Here is a 12,467-nt window from a genome sequence, read left to right as displayed (position 1 = left end):
AGACACCAAGGTATTTGTTTCTCCTGGAGGCCAGAGTTTGGAAAACGAGGGCAAGGCTGCATTATTGCCCTGGAACTATATCCTAAGGGACCAGAAGGTACCACATGTCACCACCAGGGGGAGCCATTCTGTGGCCAGGAAAATCCAGTAAGGCCTTTGAGGTGAAGGACCAGCTACCAGCTGCCCACACTGGGAGGTGGCATCTCTGGGATCTTTGGCCCTGGGCTCACACACACCCCACCCCACCCCCTGGTTCCACAGAGGGCAGCCCCACTCATAGCCCGTTCCCCCAGAGTGCCTGGAGATGTATACACCTCCTGCCAGGGCAACCGGGTTAACGTGGCAGCACCCAATGACAGGGTCCTGAGAAGAGGCTCCCAGTACAAATCAGTAGGAGGGGACTAACCTGGTAAGTGGCTCCCCTTCCAGCCCAAAGCCCCAGCGGTCCCACCACATCCCACCAGCCAACTGCAGCTCAGTCTTAGACTAGCATGGCCACCCACCAGACCCTGCTGCCCAAGGGGCACATCTCCCCGCCCCCCCGACTGGTGTCTTCAAATCCACTGTCCCCAGGAAGGACAGCTGGGCCAGAGCTCAAGATCCTCCCCTCTTCTCCTTGCCCCCGAAACCAAAAGAAGAAAAACAGAAACCAGAAGAAACCAAAACAGAAAAACCAGGCTTGAGACAGCTTTGTTAGAACAACTCAGCAAAATAAAATTCCGGTTTATTGTTGGACAACATTGTTTCACACATACATCAAACAGGCCAAAAAAAATAAACAGCAACTTCATAGACAAAAAAAGGAAAAAAAAGAAACCTTTTATCTTTGGCCTTTTTAACCATCTCATACAAACCAACTACTTATAGTACAGCTAAGTACATACACAAAAAAAGTTACTGGAATGCTCGGAATAAGATTGTTTTTTTGTTGTTGTTTTTGCTTTTTTTACAAGGTTTTTTTTCTCCTTTGAGATTATAATGAACATGGTCACACCACAAGTAAAGTCAGAAGTAGGACAGAGAACGCTCCGAAGGCTGGTTTGGTCATCCGAGATCATTAAAAATGGCTGACCCCCTAACAATATGTACAAAAATATAAAATGTAAATAAAAAATACAAACAAATTTTCCTTTTTAAAGTACTTTAAGAAAAAAAGCAGGGCCTTGGAAGTTTTGGTTCTTTTTCCCTCCCCTGTTGCAAATTCGCGTTGTGGTTTTGGTTGGGTGGTGGAGAGCGCGTGTCATCTGCGGTGGCACTGCCCGCAGTGGGCGGGCGGGCAGGCGGGACTCTCTACTCGAAGGTGACCACGTTTAGATTCTGAGACGGGAAGTGGAGGGTGAATAGGTCACGGTGGCCTTTTAAGTTTAACTTTTCCTTTTTTGCTGTCTAGTCATCCTCATCGGTCTTCTGCTTCTTGGTGTCAACATCGTCATCCTGGGAAGGGAAAGATGGTCAAGGTCCCTTTTCAACCCACCGGGCCCACCCACCAACTGCCTCAGCTCCTGCTGGCAGAGCCAAGACAGGCACAAGCAGCCCCAGAGGCCTCCGGGAGGCTGGGCCCATGTTCCTTCCTGTTCCTGCTCAAGATGAGAAGGGAACCACTCGGGACCACCCACCACACCAACTACAGCTACTCAAGTCCCATCAGCCCCTCCAGTTTTAGTGCCTCAGATCCCAACCCTCTCAACGCGTCATGCCAGACCAGACCCACCTCGTCATCTTCAGCTGCCCGTTTGCCTGTAGCGGCCTCAGCCTCCTCATCTTCATCTCCATCCTCTTCCTCACCTGGAGAGAATAAAGCCCAGGTAAAGCACTCTGCCTTCCTTAGCCAACCAGGGAGGGTCTTGGTGTTCTCCCACGCAGTGGCAGCCAGAAACGGGGAGGGGACAGCAAAACTACAGCTCCTTGGGCAAGCTCCCAGTAACAGTCTTGGCAGGATGGAGTGCCCCTGATCCGTCTCTGCTGCCTGACAAACTGGGCCGTCAGGGTACCCACACTGCCCATCGCAGATATCTTGTCTCCAGAGAAATGAAGGCGCAAGCAAAAGCCAGAGAAGCCGACCAACCGATCAGTGTGTGGACGGCACTCTCCAGTGGGAGTGTGACATGGTGTTTGGGGCACAGCTCCACACCACTAACCTAAAGCAAGGAAAAAGATGCCAGCTCTGCGGCTGCAAGCCCCGTCGTAGGTGGTCCATTCGATCTGCCCCCCTGCGGGGAGCCCCCAATCCCTCCCCACTTGCTAGAGGACAGAAAAAGGTACCCCCCCAAAAAGAGACAAAGCTACTCACCATCACCTTCCTCCTCCTCCTCCTCTTCCTCCCCACCTTCCTCCTCTTCTTCATCTACCTCATTGTCGGCCTCCTGCTCCCCATTTTCCTCGTTCTCCTCGACAGAAAACAGACCAGCTTACAGATGAGGACAGAACATCACTCTGCCCCATCCCTTCTTCCAGACCCTGCCCAATGCTTCTACTGACCAGACCACCTAAGACACGCCCCCTGAAGCTCCACCGAGAGATCCTGACACGTAGCTGTCCAAGGCCTCAGCCCCCCCCCCCGCCCCCGGATTAAGCCCAAAGTCTAAGTAAGGAATCTTAGCCAGGAGCTGCTACGGGGTCATGTCCAAGGTAGACACTCACAGCATTTCCGTTAGCAGGTGCCTCTCTCCCATTCTCCGCCTCCTCCACAACTTCCTTCTTCTCTTTTAAGTCCTTCAAAACGGAAAAGGAAGCCAGTCAGTCTTTTGGGCAACCCAGAGCTGCCAAAGGAGCCCAGGTCTTCAAGTACGAAGGATGCGGTGCTGATCTGGATGGCCAAAGCTAAAAACTGAATGTTACAGGTGGACGGAGCACAGGATACCGAGTGTCTATGGTCAGGATTTCGTCCTACTTCTCAACCCTTAAAAACAAACACACTTTAAAAAAAGGAGCCCACCACGGCTGTTCCCCCTGCGGCTTTACTCATGCTCCTTAGGAAAAGAGCCATGTGGCACCACAGCCCGAAACCTGTCTGGCCGGGCGAACGAGCCTGGGAACACTTCACTCACACTCATCACGTACTTGTTTCCAACCAGAGGGAACTCCGCCTCTCACAAATCCTTCTTGGAAGACACCAGGTATGTGCCGTAAATAAATAAGGCAATGGGGGGGAGGGCCCTGACACTGCGGGAGGACTCCCGTGGGTGGACTAGCCTGGGAAGGGGATGGGAGGGAGCTAACCGGCAAAACCGGGGCAGCAGCCTCACCAGCCAGAAGCCCCGCAGCCGAGCTCGAGCTCCAAGCCCTCGGCAGCGCAGGACCTGGCAAGCGCACGGGTTTTTTTTTTTTATCTGAAGGAACCGGAATCCCACCAATCCCTCCATACCCAACAGCTGTCCCAGGAGGTGGCAGACCGATGCCTGGAAATGGGCGCGGTCTCAGGGGACGCTCTCCTCCTGGGCCCGAGAGGGGCCTTTGGGCACTCAGAGGCGCGCCGCCCGCAGCACCCTATTTCCGTCCCTGCCTCTCTCGCCCGTCCGCGGGTCAGCTCTGTGTCCGTCGGACCGCGCCTCGCAAGGCGGCCACGGCCCGGGTTCCAAAGGGCAGCGCCGCCGCGGACACTCCGAAACCCCTTAACTTTTTCAGTGCGGCAGACCCCGCCGCCATCACAGACGTCGAACGGCGCGCGAGCGGAAGGCGCTCAGCCGCCGTCCTGCGAACAGCCCCCGGGCACCTGCCGGCCCCGTCCTCCAGCTTCTCCCCGTGCAGTCCACAGCGGACCCCGGCGCCGCCCGCTCCCGCCCCCTGGTGGCCGGAGCCCCAGGGAGCTGTGGGGGCGGGGAGGTCGCGGCGCGCAGGCGCGCACCCCCGCCCGGCGGGCTTTGCGCGCGGGCCTCTGCACGCACCGCGCGCGCGGAGCACGTGGCCCAGAGCCGCCGAGTGCGCCCCTGACCCCGGAGACCCGGCGCCCGCGGGCGGCACTGGCACCGCCGAGCGCGCACCAGTTGGTCTCCTGTCTTTCCCGGCCTCTGGACGCCCCCGCCGCCTCCCCGCGCAGACCTAGATGCGCGGTATCTAAGTCTCTGCATTTGGCGGGCAAAGTCCCGCGGGAGGCTGCCCCGAAGTCCGCGGGGCCTTTTCAGTCCCACAGCCCGAGGCCGTCGGAGACGCACTCCACAGGGCTATATTGCTCTTAAGGGGAAATCACCTTAGAGGAAAACGAAAGCCCGCGTTGGGTAGGGCTGACCCTCCCCTCCGAACTAGTTCCCCGGCTGGGCCCAGTGAGGGCCGGAGGGAGCCCCTGCGGAGATCCGGGTCCCAATCTCCGCTCCTTCGGGGGAGTCGCTCCTGGGAAAGAACCAGAGGTGACGCCAGGGGTACAGGGGTTAAGGAGACGCCAAGGTGACTCGCGCCCGTCCCTGCAGGGGCACGACAGTGGCGCGGACAAGGGCCGAAGGATAAAAAAGCGATCCCTCCTGAAAGTACCGTGGTCCCGCCGAGGGCGGAGACACTCCCCGGGGCAGGCAGCGGGACCGATGCGGCGCGCAGGAGCGGAGCTGCGCCAAACGCGCAGGGCCTCAAAACCGAGGGCAGTGAACCCGCAGCACCGGGCCCCAACAGCCTCTGGTGCCCGGTTCGACTCCGCAACAAGCCAGTCGCGGCCGCAGCTTTTGTTCGCCCGCGTAGCCTCCGGAGCAGCCGCAAATACGGTGCCCCTGGGCAGCCGCGGGGGGCGCCCATCATCGCCCCGGCGCGCCGCTCCTTCACTTTCCGTTTCCTCCCCTCCGGCGCGTGGGCTCGCCTCCTCCTCAGTCAAGCCCGGTATTGCTGGAGAATTATTGAAGCTGGGCGGCTGCTCCCGGCACACTGTCCCCAACCCCGGACGCCCACCCCCACCTCCCCGAGGGCACCCAGGGCGGAGAAGACCTTCACACCTCCGCGGAGACAACCGACGTCGCGGCCCGCCGGCCCGCCGCCCCACTCCGCCTTATCAGAGCTTAGTCCAGATAAGCCTCCTCGGACCCACTACAAGGCGCGAAACGCGGCGGTCCGGCGCCGAACAAAGAGCAGCGCCACCGGCGGGCGCTCGCCGCGGAGCCGCCACTTCCCGCAGCCGGTCTGCGCCCGCACACGCGCCCCCCCCAGCACTTCCGATTCCAAACGCGCCGGAGTTTCAAAGTTATTTCCGTGCGCCCCGCGGGCCGACGACCCCCAGCCCGGCCCCTATCCTCCCGCCGCCACTCAGACGAGTCCCAAACAAGTTTCGAGAGCCGTGGAGCAGCCTCCCCTCGAGCCTCTCAGCCTCCGCGCCAGCCCCTCCGGGTCCCTGAGGGGCCCCGGCCCACTCCCCGACGGGCATCACGTTTGCCCGCGGTGCTTCCCGCCCCCTCCCCCGCAAGCACAAAGAGTGGGCTGCCTGGGGGCCTAGGCTGGGGGCAGGCGGGCTCCCCGCAGAAGGGAGCAACAGCGGGCTCGGGGTACCCAGGTGCCGCGCGCCAAACACCGCTCCGGTGGTGGCGGCGCGCGAACCCCAAAGGGGCGGGCGGCGTCTAACCTCACCTTGGTGGTGATTTCGGAGCTGGTGTCCACGGCCGCGTCTGACATGATGGGGCACGCCGGTGATCCGATGCACGGATTGAAAAGAAAGCGGGAATTCGACGACTCTGGCGATAAAGCTGCCGGAGCCCGCGGCGGCGGAGGAGGCGCGCGGCGGAGGTGGCTGCGGCGAGCGCGGAGCCGGACACAGGAACAATGCAAAGATGGCTTTTCAGAGCAGCCAGTGGAGAACTCACGCGGCGCCAGAACCTTTAATATAGATTAGTGGGCGGCGCTCGGCCTCCCTTGCCCGAATGCTATTGGCTTGCAGCAGGGAGCGGGCGCTCACTCATTGGCTCGATTCCGAACAATGGGCAAGCGTGCTTAAAGCGGCAGTGCCCTCGTGCGTCCCGCGCTGCGCAGTCGCCGACCGTACTGTCATTCAAGGCCCGAGTTTGCTGGGTCTCGTCGGCACCAACGCCGTGGGGGAGGGGCGCGCGCTCGCGCTCGGGGCACGCGCTCCCGCCGCTGTTTTGCTTGGGGCTGCTGACGCAGAAAGCCAAAGCGCGGCAAAGCTGCGCGCCCAGCCCCCGGTCCTCACCCCTCCCCGCGCTTGCTCGGAAGAAGTGGGGGAGGAAAGAGGAGGAGGCTGCCGGCCCACACGACGGCTGCCAGCGAGGGGGAGGGGAAGGCCGGGTGCTGGGCTGTGCTCGCCCCGGGCGGTGCCCTGCACATTGCCCGTATGCCCACCCCCCGCGCCTTGGCACATCCCACCACGAGCTGTCCCAGCGCAAGTCGGCGGAAGCCCCACGACGAGCAATGAGGGCGTGAGGCTAAGACCCGCGTACTTGGGGCGCCCCGTCTTCTACCAAGTCCACCTCCTCTGCCCAGCTCCCGGCGCCCGGAGTCTGGGGAGGTGACCCCGTCGTCCACTCCCAGCCCCGGCGTCTGCCGCCTAAGCCAGCCTACGAGTGGGTTCCGTGCCAAGCACGCACACTCGGGGATTCGTGCATCGAGGGGACTCGAGAGCCTGTGTAGGCTCTGCCCTCGAACAGGACAGCCCGCGGGCGTCGCACCACACAACGGTCCCCGCACTTTAGGTTTCTGGTTTGCGCCTGCCCCGAGCGGTCACTGCCGTCGCGACAGCTACTGGGATCCTTCCAGGGCCCGGCCTTCGAGTCTATCGCTCTCCCACACCGCTTAAGACTCTGCCAAGGGCACATGAACTTATTCTTTGCGGGGTTATTCGAGGGAAAATAATCGTCCCTTAGACCAGTTGATTTAGTCCTTGGGGGCTCCATGAAGTTTGGGGCGCCATTTAGGGAACACGCGGAGCCCGAAGAAGGGAACCATTAAGACGCCACACTCAAGATGGCGTTGGACTCGGCAAGCCTGGCGTGACGTGGCGACCCAACCCACTCGGACTATCTGAAAACCGTCGGCGACACTCTCCTTATCACCGTCGCATTTGGCTGTCGAACTAAGAAACCAGCTGTGTGGGAGGAAAGATTAGAATAAGTGGAAAGACGGTCCAGGAAAATACCTGTGCCACACACAAGATGGCGACAGATAGGGTTCATCCCCGTGTTGCCAGAAGGGGGCGCCCGACACGGAAGGCGGGACTCGGGAGAAGCGAGTGCACACTGGCTGAGAGTGGCGGGCGAACACAAAGTTGACGCTTTGCGTCTTGCCATTGGCAGGTTCCGCTGTCTGTCTCTTGGGGCCGCCGATTTGGGAATGGAGAAAACCCGGAGTCTGGGATTATGGAAGAGGGACGGATGCCAAGTCCTGCAGTGCTTGAAGTCGGGGGCGAGAGGAGAGGCTGAGTGGGTCGCCCTTCTTGGCTTTCTTAGCCCAGGGGCCAAGTGGCCCCATTCCCACCGCGAGACCCCGTAAACTGAGCTCACCCCGCACTCTCCCGGCTGCCTCCCCAGGCCCCGGACTCGGCTGCCCAGCCGCGAGCAGGCGCGTAGGGACACCCGGATCTGGGTCCCCTCCCACTCCCCCTGTCCCTCGCGCCTCAGGCCCGCATCCCCTTTACATCTGCCAGTCTGGCCGCTGGCCTGTGGGGGCTTTCCCAAGCGAATTGTCCTTTAGGGAGGGAGAAGCCCGGGCTCCCTGTCCTTTGGCGGGGAGAAACGTGGGGCAGGTGCTGGTCAGGGCAGGGGCACGGCGCCACCTCCCGCTGCCTGGCGGTCGCCATCCCGTCCCTTTTACGCAGCGGCGGAGGGGGCGCCCTCCGGGTCCCCGCCCTGCCCCAGGGCGCCCCAATGGCTGGAGGTGGGATTTTCCCCAGGGCGGGCGCGCGCCAATCCAAGGGACTCGCAATGGTGAGGACCACGAGTCCAAACCTTTTGTTCGGTCCACTCCCGCCCGCCATCAGTTGCCTTCATTGCGACGCGGACCTGAGGCCGCCCTTCGCCCCAGAGGAGGAAGGTTCTCCTTGGCTGCTGCAGCCGCGACCCTTCCTTTGTGTCACATTATCCGAGACGTGGAGGGATTGTGCGGTATCATAAATGGGGTAGAAGAGCGCCTTTTACCTGCGGCGCAACCATTAAACTCTGGTTACCCTGGAGGGGATTGTTTGGTCCACAAAACCCAGATGCATTGAGAGCTTGTTCTGTGCCGCATTTAAGCGATTGAGCCTTCTTCCCTGTCTGGATAGTGGCATCGGGCAGTCTTCTCTGTGTCCACGGCTGAAGACTGGACGTAACTCTTCTGGGTTCTGGCCATTATGGGGGGCCAGGGGTGGGGGTGGATCCAACTGGATGAATGTGAATTTCCCTCGAAAAACTGCTTTGCCTGGCCCTGTGCCTATGCAGCTAACTTTGCTAGAAGTGGGTAAGGAAGGCTCATGTCCACCTGGTTCTGGAACCAGCATTTACCTTCACTGAGCACTGACTGCCTGGTGTGTACATGGCAGTAAGCCTTTGGCTCATGCTTCAAGCATTTTCATTTATTCTCCACACCTTCCAAAGTAGGTAGGACAATTATAGGGTTGAATTATATGAAATTGATGTTTTTTCTAGGTCAAAACCAGTTGAAAATCGGCAAATTTATAGGTTCAGCCTCTAATATTATATCACTCTCCTTTTAACAAGTCAAGAAAGCCAACCAAGAGGGTACTTCCCTGGCAGTCTAGTGGTTAAGACTCTGCACTTCCACTGCAGGGGGCACGGGTTCGATCCCTGGTCAGAGAACTAAGATGCCTCATGCCAGGCGACTGGCCAGAAAAAAAAAAAAAAGAAAGAAAAAAGGAAAGCAGACCAAGGGACCTGGAGTAACCAAGTGAATCAGTGACTAAGTTGAGGCTAAAAGCCTAGAATGGAGGAATCTGCGTTGTTAGATGAGCGATGGATCAGAAGTGGCCTTGGAGGACTTCCCTGGTGGCGCAGTGGTTAAGAATCCACCTGCCAATGCAGGGGACACAGGTTCGATCCCTGGTCCTGGAAGATCCCACATGCCGCGGAGCAACTAAGCCCATGCGCCACATCTACTGAGCCTGCGCTCAGTGGGCCCACAAACCGTAACTACTGAGTCCGTGTGCCACAACTACTGAAGCCCGCGCGCCTCGAGTGTACTCCGCAACAAGAGAAGCCACTGCTATGAGAATCCTGCGCACCGCAACGAAGAGTAGCACCCCCCCCCCCCGCTCGCAACTAGAGAAAGCCCACACACAGCAATGAAGACCCAACGCAGCCAAAAAAAAAAAGTGTACTTGGACCTCCATCTTGCCATAGAAGTGTGGTATTTGACAGCTCGTAAGTGAAGGAGTTATTTAGGCTAATCAAGAGCCTCATTCCTCCAGTGACACGCAACCCCGCCCCTCCTTTGCTGTTTCTGAACGGGGTGTTCTTCCTATCCCCTATCACTTTCACTTACTGGATGCATCTCTGCCCTTTGCTGCTTCTGTAGCCTTTCAAACTCCCCCCCACCCAAAGACAAACTGGTATGCCCTGGTAGCCCACATTTCCTGTCCCTGGTCTGTTTACAGCCTGAAGTGCACTGGGCTTAGGTTAGAGCTGCTCTAAGCCAGGGGACCCAAATGGCCTCCAGGCAAGTTTTGTTTTTAGGGAATTTGCATTAGGGACACTCTCAGTTGGACAACAGGCCTCTCTCTGCCGGCCTGAGGCACACATTTATTTCGCTTGCCTGACCCTGTAGGCACGTATGTTTGCAATTCTTGCTCCTAAGCCATTTCCAACATATTCCTAATTGTTCATCTCACAATTTTGATTCCCAAGAGACCAGAAAGAATATAAATGCTGTTAAAGCTGCCTGGGTTCAAATCCCAGCCCTGCCACATGCTAGCTGTGTGAATTTGGGAGAGTTACCTCCTCACCTCTAAAAAATGAAGGTGACAAAAATAGTACCTACCTTCCACAGTCATGGTGGGAACTGAACAAGTTAATATTCAGAAAGTGCTTAAAATAGGGTCTGGCACATCCAGGAAAACTGTCAGTGTTCTCAGGATTCCATCTTCCAGCTGCCATCTGTACCTAAGTGGGCTGGTTTCACAGTTTCGGCAGGACTCTGGACAAAGGAACAATGTCTTCAGAAAATTCTTCCCATACTCAGTGGGAAATGAGGGCACCAGCCTAGCTGAGTTTCTGGAAGCCTATGATTCGGTGCCCAACATGTTGGCAGCCCCTCTGGCCTCAGAGGAATGACAGAGTCTGAGAGGCACCCTGAATGGAACAGGCCTCAAAAAAATCCCGCCTTTAGAAACCCAGGACTTTCAGGCTGTGGTTTCCTTGCCCAGGCATCAGGGCCTGGGGAGCTTCCAGGGGCCTTTCAACTCTCCCGCCCTGCTGAGCCCAGATGGGATTGTGTAAGAGCACCCCCCACATGCCTGCTCTCTTGTGCAGCACGCCTGGGCCTGCCCGTTCTCCTGGGGAGCTCGGCCAGAAGGCCCTGGTACCCACACAGGTCTGGCCACCCAAAGGCTCCTTCCTGGCAGGGAGAGGGTGGAACATCTCTTGAAGTTCAGGGCCTGCTCCCAAACTGATGGCAAACTGGAGTCCTGGTTGGAGGCGTGCTAAGGACGCAGGGGGAGGTGTGCGTGCTCTGTACAGTGCCACTGCCGCCCCCTGAGCACACTCATGCCATGGTGTCTCCGGGAATCTTCTGCTGGCCTGTGCCATTTCCCAGTCCCTCTTCCCTGCATCTATCGAGCGTGTGTGGGCCTATCTGCATAGCTCGAGTGGGTGTTTTGCTTAAGCTCTGGGTACCGTTTGTGAGTGCGTGGGCCCAGCATCACGGTGGCAGGTGAAGGTGCCAGCTGGGGGAGCACGTGTGTGGGCGCACGCCCTGTAGCCCTGCCTGGGATTGCCTGCGACAGCAGTGCGCCTGAAGAGAGGTTAAACACGTACAAGGAGGCAACCCTGTGCGGCAACACTCAGTGTGACCACGAGGAGACATTTTACGAGGCGTCTCCACACCTGTCCCTTCCTGCCACCCAGCCCTGCATGGAAACCCAGCAAGACAGGAGCCAAGAGCGGGCCCCAGCTGAGGGTCTAGGTGCTCTAGGCCAGGCCAGAAATCCCAGTGCAGTTAAGCTTGAAGTTGGGAGAGGCAGGCTCTTTGACATCTTGAACCTTCCTCTTTCCTCTTCTCTGTTAAACTCAAATGGGGGGCTTCCCTGGTGGCGCAGTGGTTAAGAATCCACCTGCCTGTGCAGGCGACACGGGTTCGAGCCCTGGTCCGGGAAGATCCCACATGCCGCAGAGCAACTAAGGCCGTGCGCCACAACTACTGAGCCTGCGCTCTAGAGCCCATGAGTCACAACTACCGAGCCCACGTGCCACAACTACTGAAGCCTGCGTGCCTTGAGCCCATGCTCCGCAATGAGAAACCACCGCAATGAGAAGCCCACGCACAACAACGAAAAGTAGCCCCCACTCGCCACAACTAGAGAAAGCCTGCGTGCAGCAGCGAAGACCCAACGCAGCCGAAAAAAAAAATTAAAATTAAAAAAAAAAAAACTCAAATGGGTCTTTTCCACCTTTCCTTCACCCCTGGCGGAGGAGCCCCCCCAGTCTTGTTTGGGAGGAGAAGGTATGAGGGATGGAGGACCCATCGCCAGCCAGGAGTTGCTCACTGTCTTACACCAAAGGGGGGTACAGACAGGGTAACCAGCTCTCCGGGAGGCAGAACTCTCAGTGCTACAACTAGGAAACTCCTGGATGCACCACCGGACACACTGATTACCCTGGTCGGGTCCTTATTCACACACTGGTAAGTATGGCATTTCTCAAGAAACCTATGACGCACCGTCAGGAAGAAGGGTCCTGTAGCCCTCAATCCCAAAACAGCTTCCCGCTTGGATTCTGCTTCTCTACCGTGGAGAAGCCAGGGTGGCGCTGGGAGCGTTTGGTTTGCACATGGTAGAGCAGAAGGACTGAGGGGTTTAGGGAAGACCACAGAGCAAGCTGGTGACGCTGGGACCAGGACTTCCCGCACCCTCCCAGGAGGGCTTGCAGATGCCACGTGCAGTGATGGTCGCGAGCATAGGAATCTGTTGGTTTCCAGGTCCAGGTGGGAGCAAGGGTATCTAGAACTGTGGGAGGAGATTTCAGTCTCCTTTAAAAAAATGTTCTCTCCTCCAAGAGGTTTTCTGAGAATTTCACAGGGGACAAAAAGTGAGGCTCGGGCTTCCCTGGTGGCGCAGTGGTTGAGAGTCCGCCTGCCAATACAGGGGACACGGGTTCGTGCCCCGGTCCGGGAAGATCCCACATGCCGCGGAGCGGCTGGGCCCGTGAGCCATGGCCACTGAGCCTGCGCGTCCGGAGCCTGTGCTCCGCAACGGGAGAGGCCACAACAGTGAGAGGCCTGCGTACCACAAAAAAAAAAAAAAAGTGAGGCTCTCACTTGGACAATTCTATAGGAAAATCTCAAAACAGGACGAACCATTACCCCAGAACTCAAACCTCCCCAGGGAGGGGAAAGAAAGT

The 12,467-nt window shown here is 58.3% G+C and overlaps 1 protein-coding gene across 2 annotated transcripts; it reads right to left on the bottom strand.

The window, feature by feature from the left end:
- Window positions 1-689: 689 nt before the first annotated feature.
- PTMA (prothymosin alpha) lies at window positions 690-5,751 on the bottom strand. 2 transcript variants are annotated; one of them, XM_079924228.1, is made up of 5 exons: window positions 5,539-5,751; window positions 2,641-2,712; window positions 2,291-2,387; window positions 1,712-1,785; window positions 690-1,434 (listed from the first exon to the last, which is right to left on the bottom strand). In XM_079924228.1, the coding sequence occupies exons 1-5, from the start codon at window positions 5,581-5,583 to the stop codon at window positions 1,387-1,389; spliced, it is 336 nt and encodes a 111-aa protein (XP_079780354.1). In that variant the 5' UTR covers window positions 5,584-5,751; the 3' UTR covers window positions 690-1,386. The 2 variants fall into 2 exon arrangements, with proteins under 2 accessions (XP_079780354.1, XP_079780355.1); XM_079924229.1 differs by having other exon boundaries at window positions 2,291-2,384.
- Window positions 5,752-12,467: the final 6,716 nt, after the last annotated feature.

This window comes from Stenella coeruleoalba, assembly GCF_951394435.1.
Source record: "Stenella coeruleoalba genome assembly, chromosome: 6".
In the NCBI taxonomy this organism is placed as follows: Eukaryota; Metazoa; Chordata; class Mammalia; order Artiodactyla; family Delphinidae; genus Stenella; species Stenella coeruleoalba.
Note: the sequence above shows the minus strand (reverse complement) of the source record. Positions and strands in the feature narration are given on the sequence as shown.

Coding starts and splice junctions, on each gene's coding strand:
- PTMA (XM_079924228.1), bottom strand. CDS start 5,583: ATGTCAGACGCGGCCGTGGACACCAGCTCCGAAATCACCACCAAG. Junction 2,713..5,538: donor GCTCCGAAATCACCACCAAG/GTGAGGTTAGAC, acceptor TCCGTTTTGAAG/GACTTAAAAGAGAAGAAGGA. Junction 1,435..1,711: donor GGGCAGCTGAAGATGACGAG/GTGGGTCTGGTC, acceptor TTCCCTTCCCAG/GATGACGATGTTGACACCAA.